Source organism: Pieris napi, chromosome 11 (genome assembly GCF_905475465.1).
Source record: "Pieris napi chromosome 11, ilPieNapi1.2, whole genome shotgun sequence".
NCBI lineage: Eukaryota > Metazoa > Arthropoda > Insecta > Lepidoptera > Pieridae > Pieris > Pieris napi.
This window is the reverse complement of record NC_062244.1, coordinates 7,516,434-7,541,011: the sequence shown is the minus strand read 5'-3', so window position 1 is coordinate 7,541,011 and position 24,578 is coordinate 7,516,434. Positions and strand designations below refer to the sequence as shown.

General features: G+C 32.2%; 1 protein-coding gene across 5 annotated transcripts in view; it reads right to left on the bottom strand.

The window, feature by feature from the left end:
- LOC125054164 (DE-cadherin) overlaps positions 1 to 14,604 on the bottom strand; it is a 194,852-nt gene extending 180,248 nt beyond the window's left edge. For all 5 annotated transcript variants that reach the window (XR_007117669.1, XM_047655895.1, XM_047655897.1 and 2 more), the window contains exon 1: positions 14,114 to 14,604. Coding sequence is in view for 4 of the 5 variants with exons in the window: in XM_047655895.1 (XP_047511851.1) it covers positions 14,114 to 14,198 (85 nt within the window). In the remaining variant the exon portion in view is untranslated. The remainder of the gene's footprint in view (positions 1 to 14,113) is intronic.
- Between the last annotated feature and the right edge of the window lie 9,974 nt (positions 14,605 to 24,578).

Genomic DNA, 24,578 nt, shown 5'->3' with positions numbered 1-24,578 from the left:
TTATTACCTGTAACAAAAAAATTATGATTAATTCAGTAAATTAAATATATTATTTAATCTGCAGTCTTACATATTTTGGCACAATGAGTTAACACAAGAAGTTCATTTACATAACAATAAAAACATTAAAATATGGAAATTAAATTTCTACGAAAATTTGGCGTGGTGTTATTTCTATTGGGAATTTTATAATGAAATAGTTGGGAAATTTATAATACAATATTTTTTTAAGAAATGCATAGTATTTTTTATACTTTCTTTAAATACACATATTTTGTATCTGTTTAGAGTAGGCTTGCCCGACCAACATCGGTACTCTGTAAAGAGCGATCGCGATCCCAAGATATTTGCACCTTATTGCTGTATAGTTATATTAAATACCGCACTAATGCCGGTACAACTCAACATTGAAGTCTAAATCCATCGATATTGGAACTTACAGAATACCATTGCCGTAGAAAAAATCAAATTACGTATTTAAGTGTAGTTAACAAATTAAGTAAATGCACTTTTCTTTTTAAGCCAATAACATAATTAAAATCGATTTAGTTATTAACAATCACGTAAGTGTGTATATATATTATATATATGTATATATATTATATAATACGGCAGAGCAGTGCATCCGTGCTGTATGAAATTTACCAACGTTTAATTAAACAGAAGCATACAGCCAGCTTCAACTAAATTTCTGTATGTTTCCCGCAAGGATAACACCGAAACATCAAATTAAACTTTAAAACTAAGTATTAACATAATGTTATGTAATTCCATAGGTTAGTTTAATACTAGGATTTTCCATATTTTCATTTCCTAATATGTACTACATATTAGCACCTAGTAAACAAAGGAAGTAAAAAATTCTCGAGTCACAATGTCCGTTCCCACTTCCCATACCCCTCCGAAACGGCTCGACTGATTCTTATTATTTTATTTAATGCATATCAGTAAGTCTGAGTATCTGCTACTTATCTTTCATACTCCTAAGTGATAAGGGATGTCCACCCCAAACAATTTTTTCAATTTTTTAAACAAATTTTTTTGTTTTTATTTTTTTACGATACAGCATACAAAAATACATAGTACTCTTAATTTTCATCTACCCTCTACGATCAACCTTAATTTTTTATTTGTTGGTTAAGAACTTATAACTTGAACTCTTAGGTTTACATAGAGAAAAATGACAGGAAAACCTAAAAATTTCATTCCGGAAAACCGAACAGTCTCTGGAGTAGCATAGCAAAATGTTCCATGTTGTTGTGTAATAAAAAGGTATTAATGAAAAACGAAGTTCGCGGGGACAGCTAGTATAGTATATATTGCTCTGAAAGCGCTTTAAATCGAAATATCTGCAAAATAGGCAGTGTTCTAAACTGAAGGGATTTTAGAGAATAGCTGAGCATAAATAACCTAGAATTCGTGACCAATAAAAGGTCGAGGCAGTATCTCGTTCTACTTAACGGAACTCATTCACAATTGAGTGAACGAATGAGCATTGATTGGGTATTGTGGTAGGCAACAATAAGCAATCATCGCCTCTAGTGCTAATAGTGACAGCTCGACAAACCGCACTTAATTTTACGACCCGATCTTATAGGGAAAACGTTTGTGACAGTTCACCGAGAGGAGGCCAAGTGGAAATGTTTTTTGAATTTGGAGCATCGGAATGTCATTTGTATACTGTTTGAATTTCCGGTTTTACTACCGGAAGTTATTAGTATGGCTTTTAAAGTTGAGTGATACATATGATTGAATATTGATTTAATAATTAAAGTGTATATAATTGTCAATACACTTTAAATTAAACTTTATAAATTACTAGCTGTACCCCGCCACGCGTCGTTGTGGCACATTGTGTTTTAATGGTTGAGAAATGAGAAAAAAAACAAAGAATACATTTCATATAAGTTTAATTTTGCAATACTTATGGAAAAAAAATGAACAAAAAATAGATAAAAACAATCCTTGATGTGGCGGCTAATATATCATGCAAAAATTTCAGCTCCAACATAACATTTATATTTATATAATCGATATAATTCTAACTAAGCAATGAGTAGTGTATATTTTCATTTCAATACAATTGATACTGACTTCAGATTATAAAATGGTGTCAGTGTAGTAAAATACTTTTAATAAGAATAAACGCCTTAATAAAAATATCAATTATGAAAAATAATGAACTTAATAAAGGACTTTCTTACATCCTTGAACTTATTACTTTTTGAAGTCGCTACTATAACTATTTTTAATAAAAGAGCACTTCAAAATTTCATAAGACCCACTGTACAGGAAACATTCAAGTGTTGCGAACTAGTATCAGGACTTTCCTATTTCTTCCCGATTCCACTTAAGTATCGACCACTTAAGCTCAATAGAAAATTAACTATTTCGAGTGCCTTTATGTAGTTTTTGTTTGGTAAAAATATGCAACTCGAAAGTATTGAAGTGAGTATCAACCTGATTATATGGTAAACTGCAGATTAAACTGTAATATTAATGCTCAATTAATTTATTTTTTTTTCATATAAATAACAACAACTGTAACTGTACTTATGAACAAAAACAAAACTTAAATGCTTCTAAATTCAAATTAACTGCCAGTTCCTCCTCTCCAAATTGTTGATGTACATAACAACAAAAAATCTGACTTAAAATGACTACTGCTGCATATGTAGTCTTATTCGGGGATACTTTGATTAATTTTTCATAAGCAAATAGATCTGTGTTTTATGTCATTGACCTCAACTTATTATTATGCATATTTTTATTATATATATTATTTATTGCTCGTTTTTAAAAACTTGTAACTTGTAATAACAGGTTTTCCCAACCTTATTCAAGCACCAGTCTCTCAGTATAATACATAGCTTTAAGCTTATTGTCAAGTTTATTAATTTAAATTAAATTAAATTTTTATAGATTTATAGATTTTTTTAATGCCTCGAATCTAAGACAAAGCTCCAAACTATGAAGCCATAGCAAGAAAGTGAACACTTCAGATATGGTTTTCCGACTTAGTTTGAAATGTTTGATGTAATTTTATTCCTAGCCCTAATCAAATCTGCTAATAATATTGCCATACCTCTTAACTCATAGCCTTACCTTACTCTTGTTTAAACCTCAAAAGCTATTGAAAGTTTTGTCCTTATCATTGTAGTGACACTGAATGAACACGACAAAAAATATAAGAGCATACAACCATCACGCTTAGGGGCTGAGAACTATTCGAGACTCGAGTTTCATTAGAAGTTGTTCTATTCATTTACCCTTAAACAACTTAGCATAAGGTTTTAATTTCAAAACAAAAGTCTTTCCGACTTCCGCCAAGGAGCATAATTGTGTTCTGTTGACATATTTAGGTACCCTGGGGAACGATAAATTGCTGGGGAAATAAATACAAACTTCGCTAAATCTTATTTTTTCGGATTGGATTGCGGTTAAAATTTATATGAGTATTTCTTTAAGAGTGAAGTACCTTAATATCTGTGTCTGTTTCGTTAAAAAATTTTAACAATGTACGTAATTTTTTTTTTCTTTAAAATGTTGCCTGGACTGGCCTGCTTATACGCGTTAAGTGGCCCATTGCCCTCAGTATTATAATGTACTGATTTTTGCAACGATGTAGTCGCAATAAATAAAACATTTTCCAAGTTTTTCAAAATCAAAATGCTTCTATCAGACTTCAGTGTCTTTCAACTCGAATCAATGTTTTTCCCAGAATCGAACTGGTGTTCGTGTTTTACTTACTACGTACGACTAAGGTGGTATATTTCTATTAATTCATGAGCAAACGACATATTTTAAACAAGAGATATCCGAACATTTGTAACTAGCCAGCTAGTATATTTTTTAAATAACTGCATAGATTATATTTTAAACAATTCGGAGATTTTTCGATAATCAAGTACCAAATCACGTATTAATGCGTCTACAATCATATCAAACCCATACAATTTAATTCAAATTAAGCAATATTGAATGTAAAACGATTACTAAGAGCAATCAGAGGGTTTATTTTTAAAACGAGCAATTCGCTTTGTGGAAACGACCCCCGAGGGACCCATACTGATATTCTCTTAACGGGAATCTATTGTTATTTGTACCGTTTAATTACGAAATATTTACTAAGTTCAAGCATTCCTGTGTTAATGACAGCTACGTTATATTGGAAATCGAGTAGTTAGTTTGGATTAACAGTTTTTTAATTGCATTATAAAACAATTTTGTGTTGAAACGGAATTGCGTTTTAAAAAACTGTGTATCCTATTTTAATGTAGTAGCGAAATTCAGGATTAGACAGGTTAGCATGTGGCAAATTATCTATTCTTTGCGACTTAATAAAAATTACTTTCTGTTCGGTTCGATTCTCCACCAAGCAATAATTGTTACCTACTCATCTATAAAGATCTCAGATCATCTACGGCTCTTCCTCATGCCCCATTCGAAGGGTTAAGACGCCAAGTATATAATAAATATACACAATGAATTACCCATCTCTTCACCCTTGTTCGACATTCTAAATCATCGGCTAATTAGGTGTGGTGATCCTACAAAAAATAATTTGATCATGTAATGCCAGCCTCATATTAAAGCCAGCGACCTGTACAAATTTAATAACATATTACGAGGTAACCTTCCAGACAGGAATGAGTAATATTGGAAAATCAATTACATAGGAAATTGATCCTTTAATAAATGATTACCTACATAGTTAAGCTTTTAGTGATAATATACAGCTCGTTCGCGGCAATAACATTATCAATGGTGATGTCTGTCAAAATAGTCTAGTTTACTGGGTATCTGAGATGCGCAAGCACGTGTGGTGATTAAGTCAACAGTTGCTGATAAGGGGGGGGGGGGGGGATAAATTGCAGTAAATCTGCTCTCCTATGGCAGAGTTGTGGAGATGAGCAACTCGCCTTTAGTACAAGTTTAAAAAAAACAATGCATATATATATATACACATATGTTGACAAAAAGAAATTTTAAATGTTGTTCTCATTAATGATGACATTTTTTCAGATTAAAATACATATATTAGACAAATAATTGTTATCAAAAATTGTCAATACCTAATAATTAAATACATTAACATAAAAATCACAAATAAAATTGAAATTACTATAATGCAGATTAAATATAAACTCTACAAATAGCACTTACCGTTTGGAAAAACATTTAGTTTTTTCTCTTTCCAAGTAGTTTCGATAAAATTTAATGTTGATTTCAAGTGGATATCATTTGATACGATTTTGACCACTTATTTAACCAAAGTATATCTTACCTTTTAATCTTGTTTAACTAACTTTGATATCAGTCACGAATTTAAGTTCATTAAAATAATTACAAGTTAGATTCGAAATTTCAAGATTAACACGCAATCAACAATTACTAAGTGGGATTTATTTTGTTATTTTATTTTAAAGCGAATATATTAAGACCCATATTACATATAGTCCATTGAAATGTTACAATTTGATGGCCAAACTGAACATTTGTTAGAGGACGCCATTTTATTTATGGTACATGTAGGGGGGGGGGGTCAATACAAGCTTAAACCTAGTTTGTGGGGTTGGCGCCCTTGTCCTCGGCCGCCATCTTGGAAAAAGGGGTGAAAACACGTTTTTGACTGTATCTCCTAAACTATCCATCGTACAAAAAATTTGCAAAGACATATTTTGTAGCAAATTGCTTTGCCTTTGTATAATTAAAATTGTGTCCTCTAAAAAATGTTCAGGACTTGTAACATTTCAATGGACTAATAGATTGAAGCTGTGTATAAATGTGTGATTATACAAAGACGCCTGGATTTAATGAAATCGACCTGATAATTAAATCCATAGATGGCCTACGATGTTGCGTCTTTTTAGTGTATTATGAAGTCAGATTTTTCAAATGAATTTTGTATTAATTACAGGTACGAAAAACATAATATTGATTAATGCATTTTATCTTAAGATATTTAAAACAAATTTGCATACAATGACTGTTGAAACAATAAATTATATATATTTTCGATCTGATACTATTAAATTGATTTAAGACTGGGTCTTATTACGTAAATAATGATCAAAAGAGCAACTATATAGTACTATGATTATCGATGCTGTACTCACAAGGTACTAGAAGTGTATCGCTACATAAGATTTCCATTAGACTCGTACTTAGCTTGACAGCCCATACCACGATATTGGCATGATTAAATTACCCTCTCAACTCACTTACCTTAGAAAAATACGGAATATCGATACGTATCTATGGCCATTGATATTTCAATTTCATTTGACTCAATATACGTTGTATGGAAATACCAGTTATACATACAAATATGACATGATAATATTCACTGTAAATTCTTGAAAAATTGGTTGTAATTTTAATTAATTGGATTTGATTAGTAGAGTTTAGAATGCTAAATTTAGGTGTGAACAAGGTGTGAACGTTGCACTATCAATTATTTAATCATTTATAGATAACATTATCAAATATGACATAGTAACAACTTGGCATGTTGCATTGAGTTATTGAGCAGTTTTTAAATTACATGGCATATCCGCCATTCTGTTTGCGTTGACATGGAAAAATCTATGGCATGTATGAAACAATTTATATCACCATAGCTAAGTACAAAATTATAGATTTCTTTTCGACTTTGTTTTGATATTTAAATTCCGGTAAAAAAAATTACAGTACTATAGCTATTAAAACATAAAATAATACTTTTATAATTAGAATTGTATACAAGAGAAGGGAAGGGTGGTTCAATACTAACAAACTAGACCAGCCGCAACACCGCAGACTGAAACTTCCTCAAGCCTTGTCGTTACAGTTAGAATTTCTACTAATAATTGTCTAATACATTTGTAAATCAAATACAAAGATTAATTAATACAAGTTTGGGACTCTCTCAATAGGATTTTTAATAAAACTGTTGGTATGGTAATAGTAGAATATAATTCTATAATCCGTTTTTTCAATCGGTATGCGTTACATGACTTTCATTTACAGTAAGTGACCGTTTTAATTCAAACACTGCATTTAATCAACGATCCAATTCTGTTATCAATATGATAACAGTAACTTCACCCTTGTCGACCTGAAAATACTGATTGTTGAAGTAGCCGTGTAAAGTTAATTTTAACAGTTCTTTCAATTCTAGTGTCACAATGTTCGTTCCCATACTCCTCCAAAACGGCCCCACCGATTCTTATGCATATTCAGTAAGTCTGAGAATCGGCTACTATCTATCTTTTAAACTCCTAATTTAAAAGATAGTAAAAAGATTTTTATAAGGGGTGTCCACCCCAGTTATTATTTTATTATTTAGATTGTTTTTTGTTTTGATTTTTTTATGATATAGCGTACATAAATACATACTTCCTCTTATTTTCACCCCTCGACAATGAACCGTATTTTTTTCTACAGTAGATAGTTATTTTTATTGAACTAATAAATGTTTCCTAGAAATAATATACACATGGCAAAACAACTATTGAACAAAAATAATTAAAATTGTATTTTTAAGCCAGGTTAGGTAGCTAATTAGCTATTGTTGTATATGTATTAATATAAAATAGGCTGATATCATAATATCGGTTAATTGTTATACCTTATTTACGTAAGACTTTTTTTTAAATCAGCGTTAAAAATTCACTAGTTTAGTCCGTAACTGCGTTGCTTTAAGGTAATACGATAAAAACTGTTATGCAATCATTTATTCAGCAGTCATCGAATATTAACACGATTTTGCATATGGTCAGTAGAACGGATTTACCAATACAAAGGACCTACCACGAAGAACTGTTAATATGTCCAAAAGAAGTCACTCCATACAACTAATCCCTAAAGGCATTCGCTTTCTAAGGCCAGCGTCACCTATCCGGTTCGATGACGTCATCGCAATGGCACCTAAGCGCGGGCGCAGACTTGTAACCATTGCTCCCTCAGTTTATCGGCTTTTAACCTTGCCACCTTTGAGTCAGCATTGTGCACTGTGCAATGAGCGCCGTTCGAATGAGGTGTATAAATTAAGGGTAATGAATGGGTTATTGTGAGACAGGAAATTATTATTGCTGCTACTTGAACATGTTTAACTGGCCAGTGTGAATTTTTCTTCAAAATGAAAAGTGTTGTTAAAGATAGATTATGTAGAAGTGTTATATACCATAAGTAATAAGCAGGAAAGAGACCACAATCTGTCGATACAGAAAAACTATTTTTGATGAATAATTTGAGCCAAGATTACCTTGGGAATAAATCAACGATTACTGAACTTATCAAGAAATACCTTTTGTGTGATCATTGCATCGTGGGAAAAGGTAAAACTTTATTCAGTGAATATAGTGTATATTAAAACCGTACTTTCCGATTCGAATTTTGATCATCGAAGCTTAGATTCTCTTTGAACAGTTTATTAAAGTAAACGCAATTGCACTACTGTTTAAGTATGCAACGATATTAATAGACTACACGAGTGAAAACAAGTGGAATAATACAAAACCTAGTAGCCTTAATATATATGCTGGTTTATGAATTAAATTTATTCATGTGGTGAGTGATTCACAATAGTATATGTTAGCATTCTGTTATGTGGACTTGTACCTTGGCATTGTTTTCATTGTAATTACATACTGCTGATGCACATTCATGTTTTGGTACAATGCGGTTATTACATAAACATAGTATACTACAAATATATCAACGGTATTTTCAATGACACGAGAGTTAAACAAATGAATGTTAATGATATAATTTTCTTTTTTTTTATAGAACAGAAACGGGCAGGCGGCTTCCCTGATGTTAAGTGATTCCGCCCATGGACAAGAATAATGCCAGAGGGCTCGCAAGAGTGTTGCCGGCCTTTTAAGAATTGGCAGGCTCTTTTCTAGAAAGACCTTAGGTCGAATTGGTTCGGAAATAGTAGTATTAAATAATAGTATTAGTGGGCTGTTGGTTCCACATATTGGTGGTGCGCAGCAAAACCTGCCTTAAAAAACGGTCAGTTGTGGAACGATACCGACATCTTTTTGGCTACAAGCGATTATGTAACGGTACTTGTTAGGTAAGTGAAATAAAACCTTTTTATATTTGTGAAGAGCTCAGAAATTAATGTTGATACGCGATTATCAACTTAACTGTGTATTATATAAAAAATTAAATGTTCAAGCGTCGAACGGAGTATCATAAAATATTATTCATTATACTTTCGTTAAGATGAAAATATTAAATATTAAAGGAGAAACTTATTCAAACGTTTAACTTTTATTTTGAACTCTTAAACTTTTGCAAAGTTCGTTTAGATTGTTGATACAGAACTCAAATGTAGGGCGAAAACTTGTTTGAGTCATTTCAGTACTGTACTGTAATTAAAAATGCAGTTTATAACCATTATAACAGGTTAGTAAAATATGATAATAACATAATTGCATCATGTTAATACAGCCTGCATAATTTTAGTTTAACTTACTTTGAACTTTAAAGTTTTTTATCAAACAAGTTATTAACAAATTGGATTTTCTAAAATATATAATCAAACATTTTCGTCAGATAAAGTTTTTAACCTTAAAATAATCTATGGCTTGGTTTGACAATTCACTTTTGTTGCATCACATTGTTTTCCCGAAGTTTCCACGAGGCAGTCACGACCTCAGGGTTGAAGATCCTTCATACATTTTTGACGTCAGCACTAAGGGTCTGTTTCACAATGTATGGATAAAGTAACAAATAGCTATGTAATACATAAATTATTTGGAAGATAAATTGTGCTATTTGACACTTCATCGAAATAATAACTTTTGATAGACTTTATGTGACGAATAGCGCTATCTGACAGTCGTGAAACGCAACAACAGTGTTTATCCTACCAATAAGTAATAAATAGCTAATTTGGAACTTATGTAAAACTTATCCGTACATTGTGAAACAGACCCTAAGTCTCGTTTCTTAATCTTACTAAGCTTATCAGATATACCATAATATAAATGCCAGCAAGAACAGGTCTATGTACGAATAACAGAAGCACCTATACGAAAATGTACTAAAGACATACATATTAATGATTATTTTGTTGGTGGTTGGGCAAAAACTTCATGTCATGCCGCCTACATGATAAGGGTTACAACCCTCGTTTTGATGGACATAAAAACATGTACTCTAGTTAAAAGCCACTTTAACAACTTAATCGGAATATATTTTATATTTTTGTTCCATTCACATTTCTGTAGTGGCTAAATAAATATAAAAAAAACATTGGCGTTTAAATATTTGTAAAATTTTAACACGATTTTATTCATTTGTTTTTTAGCACATCTTTACAATTCTACAATATATTGATGTAGTATTTATTTCTTCTTTATCTATTCTTTAACTATATTTTTAAATCATAAGTAAAGAAATAAAAAAGTACTTTGTTCTCGTCAGGAAATTATCTTAGAAAACGGGGCTTGTTGATCGTTTTGAGCCAAGTTTATTTTCTAAGGCTCAATAAGTACAACTGTATGCACTAAAGTAAACTTAACGAAATAGTTAAGACAAATACTTTAAAGCAAAGTTACCAATCTAATGTACCAAGTGATAATTTTATCGCCGAACTAAAGTCTGAAATAGAATTCTTTTCAATTTCCTAACGCATCGACACGCCAAGCCGCACTGCACCAAGAATTTGGCTCCCACTTCACAAGTCTAGAAAATTAATAGGCCATTACAAGAGTTTTAACAAGATTTAGCTTTGTTTTCGCTTTCGTAACGAAGAAATTGTTTCAAAGTAGGTTATTACGAGAAATGTTACGTTTTCCTTTACGTTATGAGTAACTTAAAGTTAGCTAGCTAGCTTAGCTAGTTTGTATGTATGTAAGATTTTATTTTTGAAATTTTTCCTGTCGTAATTTTTCGCGTAAACTTGAAATTGCTATTGGTGGTGTTTCCGTGGGGTTTTAGGGTCCTACATAACCCTCCACCATAAGGCATTGGCGCCGCGTCATCGAGTGCGTAACGCATTTCCCTAGGAAAAATAAAATAAAGGCAGACATTGTATTGATTGATTGTATTGTGTCAACAGATGTTTCTATCTACATACGCACACAAGTACGTACGTAACTCTGGCTCGTTCGGTGAAGGAAAACTTAGTACCGAAAGCATAACTTATAGTAAAATTCAGAGTGGAAACTTAATGGATTTTGAGATACAGGAGTCATAGTTCGGACTATTTGTAAGAGCCTTACCAATCGACTTATAAGGCATAGAAGGAATAAATACTATCAAGTTCTTTTTAATGAAAGATATGTACATATAAACCCTGACACCATCTCTAACGCAAATGAATGGCTATGACTATTTATATAGTAGCAGTAAACTGATTTAATAATATTAAGTTTGAATTATCATTACAAATAGTATCATAGAACTGGTGCGCTGGACTACTAACATTTTTAGTTCAACAAAAAAATTTAAGGAAGCTATAACATTTAAGTATATTCTAGAACCATTTCTTGACAGCGACCTAGTTGATTCAGCAAGGTATTATAAAATCAGCATATTCTCTGAACATTTTCTCCTTGACCTATACTAGCTACCTACTTAAAACTATGCAAATCTATTAGATATTTTCATATAAAATTTACACAACCTTGATGTTAATGCAGACAATACGTGAACAAACAATATTTAAGTGAAATGTTTTGTCTGCAATTTGAGACTGATACGAAAGGACTAGAGTGCTGCACTCGCATTTATATATATATATATATTTTATATATTATAAGTTCCGCAATTTTTCACATATTTATATTACTGTTTCCTTTCATTAGGTTCGCCTGACCGCTTAATAGCAATGACGCTGGCTCTTGAAACGATTTTTTTTTAATTATTATGACCAAACTAAAATAAATAAATTTGCATATTGTCTAACGGCTTGACTTGTGGTTTTATGAGTCACAGTAACTAATATAAAATTAATAATGTTCGATTAGGTATGAACTGATTTAGGGCGTAAGGCAGTTAAATACCAGTGAAGCTTACAATTTAAGGCGAACTTTATTAAACTTTACTAATAAGCTTGAGTAACTTATTATTAAAAAAATACGGTTATAAATTATGGTATTCGGATAATAATTTTCTAAGAAAAAATAAAAAATATCGTCAAAAAGATTTTAAGGCGGTCATGCTTGTCTGTTAAACGCAGAAGTTTATGAAAAAAGTAACATTTTCTTGTCACTTTGAAAATAAATAAACGTGAAAAGTAATAATAACTAATAATAATAAAGTAAGTAATAATAACTGCCAGCTTTATTATATCTATGAATTACATAGAACTTTTATATCTTTCATCCAGTGTCATACTATATATACAAATAGGACAAATGAATCAGTTTAATTATATTTAAAAAATATAATTTATTTTTACCAACTTAATTATTCTGTGAAATTAAGTGTGAAGCTGATTTCGTAACTGGTCAATTGGAGCGAAGTGCAGTACAGGATATTAATTTTAATTCCTATATAATTACAGACTATTTTCGGATGTATATTTCTGCAAAACCGGTTGAACTTAAACAATTGCAAGAAACAATGGGTGTCGTGGTCACGATCACCTTTCGCTGGGGTAAACGACTCTCAACTTGTAAGCAAAGTTCTACACATTTCTTAGTGAAAGTCAGAAAAAAATCATTATTAATTGTTAGGATTTTTAAGTTATTAAAAATTTTCAATAAAAGGTTATACATGTTGTTTCGTTTTGACATCTGCGCCATTTTATTTATATATCACTTAAACAATTACTTCTAAATGGCCAATGCCTGTTCTATATAAATTCTATTAAAATTCCAAGCCAAAATAGTTTCCTGTTGATATCAAAAAGTTTGCTCAGCGCTCAGCAATCGAAAACTACATTTTTTACTTTTATATTTACGAAAACCGTTTCGGTGACCGCAAATAGCCAATCCAATAATATAGCAACTCATTTTAATTGCCACATTAAAAAAATCTATAACTTTACACGCGTATTACACATTCATTTACTTATTATTTAAATATTTTACAGGAATTTTAGAAAAAAAATCTTCATTCAAATTCCTTAAATAATTTGTTAAGTAACAAAATAGTAACACAAATTTAATATTTTTTAACGTACAATGATCTTACTTCCCGGATTTTAATATAATAGTATAATGTACACATGCTTACATTACTAATTTCGGATTACTTCCAAACCTAAATTGATACTAAGAACTAGTCTAACATCTAAATATGGTGGTCGTTATGTGTTACCTGACCATGCTAGGGATCTGTTTGCAGGCCATTGTCAATACGTACCTAGGACATATCGTGTTTCCTCCTATTGTTTTAAACGTAATAGAATGCGAGGAGTGCCTTTAGTAGGAGGTATCACATTATAGCATTCTCTTAACTGTACTATGATAAATCATTATGAACTAGATTGGATATAACATACCTACCTATAACCTCACTTAGGTTATTATTGGGCAATATGGTAGTAATCAAATGTACAATATTTAGCATACTATACAAGTAACTAAAATAAGTATTATTTATGTTTTAGGTGTATTATTGTTTTAAGTGGTATTATTAAATCTAAAATATTTAGTTACAATTATTTTAAATTTTTGTAGTGAAATAAAATATCGAACACGAGACTTAAAACTTTACTCACGGTAAATAATGATAACCTAGAAAAATTATCAGTATTTACATTTGTCTACACTGAGCATGTAAAATACGTATATAATTGAAATAAACAAATTGTAATATCTAGGCAGGCTAATCATACAATAAATTGGAAAGATTTGAATTACGAACACGAATAATAATAACAGTAGTATTATATCGCACCTAATCAAGAAAGGGAAGGGAATAATATTATTTACATTATTACTTCGATAAGCCATAACGTTAGGTATTGTAGTTTTAGGAACGGTAACAATACCGATTATTGAACACGTTTTCATTTCTAAGTAAAAATGATGTCATCGGTGACAGGTAGCTCAAAAATTGAATGTTCCGGGAAGTGAACAATGGGCGATAGAACAAAGCAAGACAGGGTCGGGGTTACCTAGCGTAGTGCGTACAAACAGGTAAGAAAGTCGTTTTTACCCACCTTTAGTGTACTGAGCTGACGCCAATGCCAGCGAGCCGACCAACAGCGCAACGAACATTCCCCTCTCTCCTCCGCAGAAAGACATTTTCTTAACTTGACAATTTTAAGCACGTCACTAGAGTAAATAACTGGACACAGACTTAGCAATGCACTCATGAAGTCCTTTATTTACACATATCACGCACACTATCACATAATACAAAAACACATCCATTTGAAAAATGTTCGTTTATCCAATAAAGGTAACCGCTTCGCACGAGTCGTGGGACGAAGCATGCAGGTATAACGAGTAAGCCTATTAAGTTTCAATAACTTAAAACTACTTATTTGTTTCGTTTTTACTTATTAACACACTAACCGGCACGATCTTCGCGATATTTGTACACAAGTTTTTGTTTTAAAACTTTACATACTTTCGTAAAAGAATTTCGAACTTGAAATTTAGTGAGCGCTACGTGCGACACGACCGCCCAGCGCATCGTTCGCGAGAGACTGGCGTGAAGTGAGTGAACAATCAACAAGTTAGAGCGCCGCGCGAGGCGGGCCGTTGAGTTCGGAGCATGCGCTATACGCTCCTATATTCACACTTGACTAAACGGCAACCGGCATTGCAAATACGTGGAGGTGAAGCGTTAGCAACCGGTGAAACTTTAAACTGGCTTTTTCGCGCAAAAAAGACGTCGTCCAGCCTGGAGTCCTATTTCTAAAGATCATTACATTGGCATTACAATATATTTGTACTTTACGAGAACTTAGGGGCTCCTTAAAGCCAAATATAAAACTTGCATTAATTATTTTTAATGCAATTTTTAGATTTGAGATTAACTTAACTATTTGTTAATATTTTATGTGTCTTGTTACAGTTTTGACATTTGTTAGATTTACCTACCTATCTCAGTAATAACTAATAAATAATATCAACAACTATTATTTATGCTAATGTAATAGTGATTTGACGTTATACTCATTTATGCTATTATTAAAGTTAATGTTTTATGATACTAGGATTTAGGTCGCATAAAATACCTTTGCTATAATAATGACATAAATTACAAATTAGATTTGAAATTTTGTTATATTAAAAAACTAATAAAAGTCAGACTGCGAGAGATAATGTAATATAATTTATTACATATATTTACAATACAATCTATTAAGGATAAAACTTTCTTGATTTCCAGTTAAATAACTTAACCGTGAAATGAGAAGAAAAATACTTAAACAATATAAAATTAAAATGTACTATGGAATTCGCTCTTTCACATATAATTTTGAACAAAAGTGCTCATCACATTTTCCGTCGGACATGTTTCCATATCGACGAAGCCGTGGGCGACAGTAATAATATTAAAGGTTTATGATAATTAATATGTTTCTGCTATCCTGTGGATACATTTCGTCTCTATAAGGTTTCACCTCATTTTCGTTTCCCATTTTCAAATAACATGACTTATTACAATGAGAAAGAGATGCAAATATCTACACACTATTTTGCATTCCGCGCCCCATGCATATGAAAGTCACTTAATATGTAATTACAAATTTTAAAAGATTTTCTTAATGTTTACGAGACCTACTCGGCCTTTTCGACTCGGAGGAGTACATCTAATGGAAAACGATACGTTAAAAAGTAAGTAATACGAGTAGTGAACTTTTTTGTAAGAAAAAATATGTGTTTAGTGATTCTTTCGTATAAAGTTAAAAAATGAATAAGAAATTTAAGGTTCTATTGTTTGTGGTTTTTTACTTAATAAATCCTTCAAGAAAAGATCGTACCTACTGATTCTTAAAAGACCGGCAACGCACTTACGAGCCTTCTGGCAATGTGAGTGTATCACCTAACATCAGCTTTGCGATTCTGTAACTCACTTTTCGAACTCATACAGCGGTTTTCTAATAAACAATAAACTACAAGCTCCCTCCTTATCAGAATGCCCAATCGTAAAATGACTGCTTCACGACTGATTTGAGAGTGACCGCCGCGCTGCGAAAACCGCTATGTAAGTCCGAAAAGTGAGTTACAGTATCGCAAGGCAGGTCTTAATATGAAAAAATCGCCACATAATTTACGGCTCTGTAAGCTTAGATGCAACCCAAAAGTACTCCATATCGTCTTAAGATTTTATTTGACTGTTTGACACTATCAATTATTTTTGCATGTTAATATTTTTTTTCCGCATTGTTTTCTGAACATTTAAATGTAGTTTAATATAATTGAATATGACGACTCATTGGTCTAGTGGTTAGTACCCCTGACTGCGAATCCATGGGTCCCGGGTTCGATCCCCGGCTGAGACGAACATCGATGTGATGAGCATTTGGTGTTGTGCTTAGGTCTTGGGTGTTTAAATATGTATTTATGTGTCTATCTATCTATAATATGTATGTATATCCGTTGCCTAGTACCCATAACACAAGCTTCACCAGCTTAGCATGGGACTAGGTCAATTGGTGTGAATTGTCTTTTAAAAAAAAATATCAAAATTCTGAAGCATTATTAATATTTAATGCAACTTTATTAAAATAATTTTATAGTGAACCTAATTAATGCTAATTAACTGAAATTGCTCACTTACATGTTCATTAAAGGATGTTTCCTTTGTGTCTTTATTTCCGTCATTTCGCTTCATAATTTCATTTGATAAAAAAATCTCGTATTATATTCACTTGGCATGTACAGGCTAAAAGGTTGCATACATTAGTCTGTGAGTCGTGTTTTTATTTTAACATTACCTGAAAATAGGACACAATAAACATTTTCTCTTTTTTATGAATATTTTCCACGAGAGTAATTCACTGAGTTTTCCGCATGATTGTGTGTGTCTAACGAATGCAATGTTTACAAATAAAATGTATATTTTTATTAATTATAATCTTGATATAACAATGCTGCCTTTTTATATATTGAAAACGGGGCTAACGGACAAGAGGCCTACCTGATGATAAGTGATACCGCCGCCCATAGACACTCTCAATGCCAGAGGGCTCGCGAGTGCGTTGCCGGCCTTTTAAGACCATTTCTTAAACTTTCGCTTTCTCTTGAAGGACCCTAAGTCGAATTGGTTTGAAAATACTTCAGTGGGCAGCTGGTTCCACATAGTGGGCTTGCGCGACAAAAACTGCCTTCGTTTTGGAATGACGTCCTTATTGATATGACGAATTTCGTATTCTGCCTCGACCTCCGATGATGAAACTCAGCTGCAATGACCCATGATGAACAACTCCTCTAAACACTCAAATGCGAATAAATGTTACTTAAAATAGCAAATTGCATTAGGGATGGAGTTGCTTACATACGCATTGCTCCCCAGGGCCGAATTTAGAGGTCTGGATAATTTTCCAAATAAATGAAAAAAAAAATAGTCAAAATTTTCAATAAATTATTTATTGTGAAACCAAGTAGATTCATTTACTATTTAACAAACTTATAAAAATATATCAAAGAGAAAGTTGTTTACTAGTTTGAATTTAATACATGTTTTATTTTTCCGAAGTTCTATTGTGGACGTAGCCCCGGTTGTCCTCCCCTAAATCCGGCCCTATTCCACATATAATATATTTATTTGATGAAAGCATACACAGTACAATAACTTTAACCAAAACTGTTTGCATCTTTGCACCTATTGACCTAGCCAAATAACTATTTCGTTGACGATATTATCTATGTCGATTTTCATTTATACCACTGTTATGTTTAATCCCTGAGGAAGTAAATTATAAGAAATATAACAAAACTGCGGACAAAACTACTATCCTATTGACATTTCAAATTCCCGTGTATTTTGAAATTTTCAGTGAGTATTTCAACTACTTTACAGTAAGCAAAATCCACAGTGCAAATGCCATATAAAAAGAATTTTATGTAAGATTCGGTAACCAAATAATATGTTCAACGGTATCAAGATACCAGAATCTTGTTGTAAATAACAGGATAAAAGCCTAGAGGGCAGATTTAAATCTCCTGAGCCCGACTTTCGAAGTAGTCGTTTGTACAGAAATTCCATTATGTTGATAATTCCTTTCAAGATCACGGTAAGGATGATAAATCGTTTTAACATTATCTTAGTATACGCATTAATAGGCAAATAGATTTAGTGAATATTTTGGTAATTTTTCGCAATTCGGTATTCGGATTCAAGTGCTTCAATGGTCTGCACTTGTACTATTATTTATTTACTATTTAAATATTTTTAATTTTATATTTTTCTTTATAAAGCTATTAGGCGTTTCATATTATTCCGAAAATATGAATCTCTTGATTCTTGACTCTAGTGGCTTCAGCGTGCGATTCTCATCCCTGAGGTCGTAGTTGTTTTTTTATTTTAAAATACTAGATCTTTAACTTCAAATTATGAATTTGATATAAAATCAGCAAATTACATTCAGAGCAATTTGCTCATACCTAGTGAGCATTATTATAAATTGCAAATAAAGTATTTGTTTTATGACGCGCGAATAAAAAGAAAGTAATGGTTGCAATTCTGTTCTTAGTTGAATACTTGGCGAAGTTTCCACTTAATTTTCACTAACCTCTGAAATAAAATAGACATTCAACGCGAAATTCGGGCGGGCGCATTGAGATATTGGCATGGATAAACTGTTTATCCCTTTTAACATCATCTTCGGTTACAGCTCTTAATATTTGAACAGTTTTTAAAATCAAATCATAGTTTTAAATGCCTTAAACTGATTTTAAAAATATTCATGAAGAATTCGGAGCCTGTAACTTCCAATAGTGACAATTTTCTATCCAAGTACGATGTAGTTGTAAATCGTAACTGGAATGGCGCGGAACAACAACTCATTATTGCCATCGGAACCGCTGTTGGAAGTTACAGAGTAAGATGCAGATCGAAGCAAAATTTATTGTAGTTGTAATATAAACCCAGATGACACCCTAGCCGGCGAATAACCGTTTCGACTTTATAAAAAGTGCGTGCGTACAAAGTACACGTGTCAGAAGAGAAACTTCTTTGTAAATTAATTATTACTAAGTTAAAAGTTCCATTAGATGATCATTGATCATGTACCAGTATATAATCACTCCATGTATTTTTATATCTATATTCACACTGTTTACACACTGTATACGTGCTAATGATAATATAAATACTTAAATAAAAATCTGCGTTTACTGCACAAGACGTTATGCGACAGAATTGCCATCTAAAGTTCTAATATGTAACTATGTACTAAACGAATACATCAACCAATAGCGTGTATTTTTCTCGATCTCCCTTACTCTCTCTCTCTCAATCTGTTTCACTATAGCTCTCTCCCACCTCTCGCTCCATGGCACTGTGCCTGATGCGACGTTCGCTCTATCTCACTTTCTCTCTCGATCTTTCTCACTTGCTTGCTGCCTACTCTCGCTCCATGGCTATTTGCTTCATGGTACGTTCTCCTTTTCTCACTCTCTCTCAATCAGTCTCAATCGATCTCTCCCTTTTCTTCGACAAAAACGCTGCACGTCTTCGTGACGATAATATTATCTATATATATAAGACTATGGTCGTGATACTGGAGTCACCATACTTAGTGCAAATATGTATAACCTACAATTGTAAGCGCGTTTGATTTACGTCATTTGAGGGGACATTAAGAGAAATAAAACATGTAAACAGAGTAACTAATAAATCTAAGAAATAAATTTTGACAAAAATCTTAAGAATGCAAAAAGTCTTAATAATTTCTTAGCACAAAAAACCGAAGGAGTATATCAATTCGACCTGTAAATTCGTCAAACTGTTTTGCACCAGGTTATTTAACATAAAGAGCTATTCATGTTGAACCAAACTGCGTAGTTTATGACTATAGCATAACCAAACTATGAGCTTTGATTGACATTATCTTAACCGAAACCTATCAATTCCTGAACTAACGCCGGATGACGTAGACATGACATGTTATAGTTACATAATGCATACCTTAATCTTATGGCTTTAAATATTTATATCATATTAACCTGCATATATATAATACTTTGATTAGCCTAGTAGCTTACACAGATACTACTTAATAATGTTTGAATCTCAGGAAATTCAGTCATATTTTTGATTTATACAATCTCCACTTGCGGACTTGACTCCTGACATACTTTTTTCTCAGAACAGCCCTGCGATTCTGTAACTCACTTTTCGAACTCACACAGCGGTTTTCACATCGGCGGTCGCTCTCAAATCAGTCGTGAAGCAGTCATTTTATGATTTGGCATTCTGAAAAGGTGGGAGCTTGTAGTTTATTGTTTATCGTAGAGTTCGAAATGTGAGTTACAGAATCGCAGGGCTGGACAGACGTTTGGCCACCAATTGAGATGTGGTATATTGAAGGGCATTCCAGAAGATGCCTCTTTAACTGCCTTACTAAACTTTTCTAGTTTCATCAATTTTTATGATATTCACCATGCATGGTCGTGGGTTTTGATCCCTTCTGTAGTATGTCCTGGATTAAGTTAGATTAGTTAAGTTATATTTCGTATGGTCGATACAGTGTCCGTCACATGTTGGAATTATAAAATATTAACCTTATAAATTCCTATCTATTACATCTTTATTTAGTCAAAAAATAAAAAATAATAATATATTTTCTACTTAATTAAAAATCTTGACGAACGACAAGGTATAGTTAAAAGCTATGTTTAAAGCCCTTATTGAAAATTGAATCAACAAATCTAATTGCACTGTTTCGTTTCGTTCTGTCAATTTGTGTTTACGCTGTCACAAAAAGAGACATATTATTAACCAATTGTGTTAGTTATTTTGTTAAAATATTGTTTAATAAAAAAGAGTCTTTGAGAGAAGAGAAGCCTTTGACTTACTAGGGAGGCCTCAATCTGAACTCTATGTATAGCTAAACAAAAAGAAAATTTAAATTTTGAATTTTTTGAATTACGTAATAATTTAGTTAAAATGGTTTAATTAGAGAAATTTAATTTTCAAGCTTTATTTTATTTAATTAGACGATTAATGGATTGTTTGTTGTGCGATACGATTGATAAAGGTGAAGAAAGAAGAAATAATTTTTATTCGACTTTTGAAACAATTCTCAAATCTTTGTAGTTTAAAAATGTTTGAAGTTAGTGCTATTGTATTTTCGAGCTTCTATAGCGCCATCTTGTTTTGAGGTACTTGCTTCGTTGACATGCGCAGGCGTCAGAATTGGATCTTATGTTATCTCAAATTTCTACAAGATGGCGTTTTAAATCATAATTAATTTGATGATTAATGAATTTAATCATTAATTAAATTCATTAATCATCAGTAATGTTAAAAAAGGTTTAATTTTGTTTTCAAAAAATAAACTGAATGAGTATCTACTCAATATACGAAAAGCTAGAGATGTAGCTGTCATCAAGCATCGGTATACCTTCGGTTCTGTAAAACTGTTAAATGTCACGAGATTTAAATGGTAAAAAATTGTTAACATTTATCATATTAACAAATTATTCAAAATGTAGGTCTTTATATTTACATTACGAGGGTTAACACTAGTGTAAAGCCACACAGCCAGACTGGTGATAAGTTAAATTATCACATTAAAAATGTCAATGAATATGAATTATAATAATTATTATTATATCCAATGCAATCAAAATACTTAATAAAAAACAAAAGAAATCAGTGCCGCTACAACCGTTTAAGGTCTAGGCCTCAGATTTCTGAATCTGTTTTATTATCAATCTAATAGGCAAGTAGGTCATCAACCTCCTGCTGTTCTTCACACACGCCGTCGACTTGATAGGTCTAAGGCAAGCCTGTTTCCTCACGATGTTTTCTAGCGAATGTTAAATGCGCCCATAGACTGTGCTGTGCACCAATGCACTTTGCATTGGTGCACAGCACAGTCGGGGATCGAACCTACGACCTACGGAGTACACAGCACAAAATATATAAAGTTATACATAATATATAAAGTAATAATTGCCTTAAATATATTTCAATACACCACTAAATTGTTTAATTTCTTCGAAATATATATGTATATATGTAGTTTTATTTCACATAGTCGATTATATTTAATGATCTAAGACTGGATACGATTATATCGTAAAGGAGAGCAGTCGCAATTCTTCCCCCTCAATTTATGGCGTCATGAATTTTCCTTCGTTCATCTTTTATCTTTTACCGTTATTATTTATTCTTTGATTATGTTTCATATAAAATGTATAACGCATGACTTTTTTGTCATTGCGCTCAATTTCAAAGTCCAAAAATGATGTCTCCATATAGGAGTGTTTATGTGGTTTAGGAATATGTTTTTAAATATATTTCCTAATTTTCTATTCTTTCAGTAACTTAATACTGTACCTAATAATAATAAATAAAATAAATCAATGGCGCCACAACCATTTTCGTTCTGCGCCTCAGATTTCTATGTCTGTTTCATGATCATTTGGTAATCTAATAGGCAAGTAGGTGATTAGCCTTCTGTTCCTGACGCACCCCGTTGACTTTTTGGGTCTAAGGCAAGCCAGTTTTCTCAAGATGTTTTCCTTACCATTCGAGCGAATGTTCAATGCGCACATAGAAAGAAAGTCCAAAAAGTGCATACATTATAATAAAAATATATATTTGCCGTAAGATAGATTTAATTAAATGTAAATTATATAAACTTAACAATCTCACTTAGAATTAATGAATATTTAGTATGCGTCACTTGCGAGTGCTGACCTAATGTTTAATGCCCAGTAGCTAATAACGGACCGTAAAGTTTATAGCAACTCCGAGATAAGGGCTTCTTATTTACGACATTATTAAAACGTTGAAAGTTACGCTTTTGTTATGGATTATGTCGTCCATAACATTACGAAAATTATGGTTTTTCTTAAATATTATGAATCATGATTTTATTTAATGGCTCGAAGAATTCCTGTTATGAATTTTCTTTTTTATTATAATTTTTAATGAAGTCAAACTCCATGCAATCTTGCTGTGATGATTTAAATATTAATCTAATTTATCTTCTACTAGAAGGACGGAAGAAGATAATAGAAAGGGACTTAGTCGAACGGAATTGGGAAGCGTATTGCATAGCTTGATTATGTGACAACTTACACACATCGTAATATGCCTAATTTAAGAACGCGGTTTAAAAAGAACAAGACCAAACAGGGTACATAGCTTTGTCTTTTATTGACATAACTTTTACACATTTCATAAAACAAATTTTAACCGGATTGAAGTATTATATGGATAGTAAAAATACTTGAGAGGTGTCAAGGGAGACCCGGACGGAACGAAGTTCCTTTCGATTAATTTATATTTTAAATGGTATCATAACAGTAACTATGATAGATTTTCTCGACAGCAATATTATACATATTTCATCGTCTATTAAAGTTTTAAGAGACCAGGAATCTAGAAGAGGAAGAAGTATGATGTCCTTGTGCTATCCCAGCGTAGCACAAGGACATCATACTTCTTCCTCCAAATAGCAAAATTACCTAAATATAAAATTAAGTGGCACAATTAATAAGCATATTTCGTATTTCGTGGTTCAGATATTTTAATTCAGTCTCATCTGGTTCATCTCCTTGTATAAGGTGTTCTCGTTGTTATATTAGTTCACTAAGTTTTGAATTCGCAGAATTACAATGAATATTTTTTAAAGGTATTGCATTTTGCAAGGAAACTAGGGACCCCGAATTTATTGTACAGGGATTCTGGTGTACGTTTACTACGACTAATTTAGTTAAGAGATTCCAAAATAATTTTAATTTCTTGTCCCTACGAAAAGAAAAAAAAAAGCCAACATCACGAGGTGTTTCCAGGCGGTCACCCATCCAAGTACTGACCTCGCCCGGCGTTGCTTAACTTTGGTGATCGGACGAGAACCGGTGCAATAGCAAATAGCAAAAAAGTGTCGTGACAACTTTTCGTAAGAATTTTTTCCGTCTAGCCCCCTTTCACAACGCGCGATAAGGAACTTCGTTCCAATAATTGTAAATACATAACTTCAATCCGGTTAAAAATTGTTTTATTAAAAGCTTTTAACGATAGTGTAACCAAAATATTTTCCTACAAAACCTTTGTACGGAAAAATCTGTATTTCCTTTATGCGAGTTCGAAACATCTGAAAGTCGCAGGTTTTCGCTGGCGCCTCACTGTCCTTTGTCGAGTCAAAGCTAATTTGGTGTTCTCTTGTTCCGGATAATTAGAAGGCCCGACTGAAACACCCGCTACATTGTTTCATTAACAACGCAAACTTGTACGTTTTCGTAGACTTCATTTTAAAATTTGCATATTTTATTATGAAGCTGAGTGGTACAGTATTCTTTTTTTTGGATCTGGATAGTTTTTGCGGGACTAAAACTCTAATATGTTTTGAAGCATATAATTAACTATTAACTTAAAATACACTTTGAATTCTGCAGAGGGTTTACTATATATTTTGGCATGACTCTGAGGTTCCAAAAACTAACAGATACAGAGTGTATTATACGAACACACACATGGGTACGTATAAT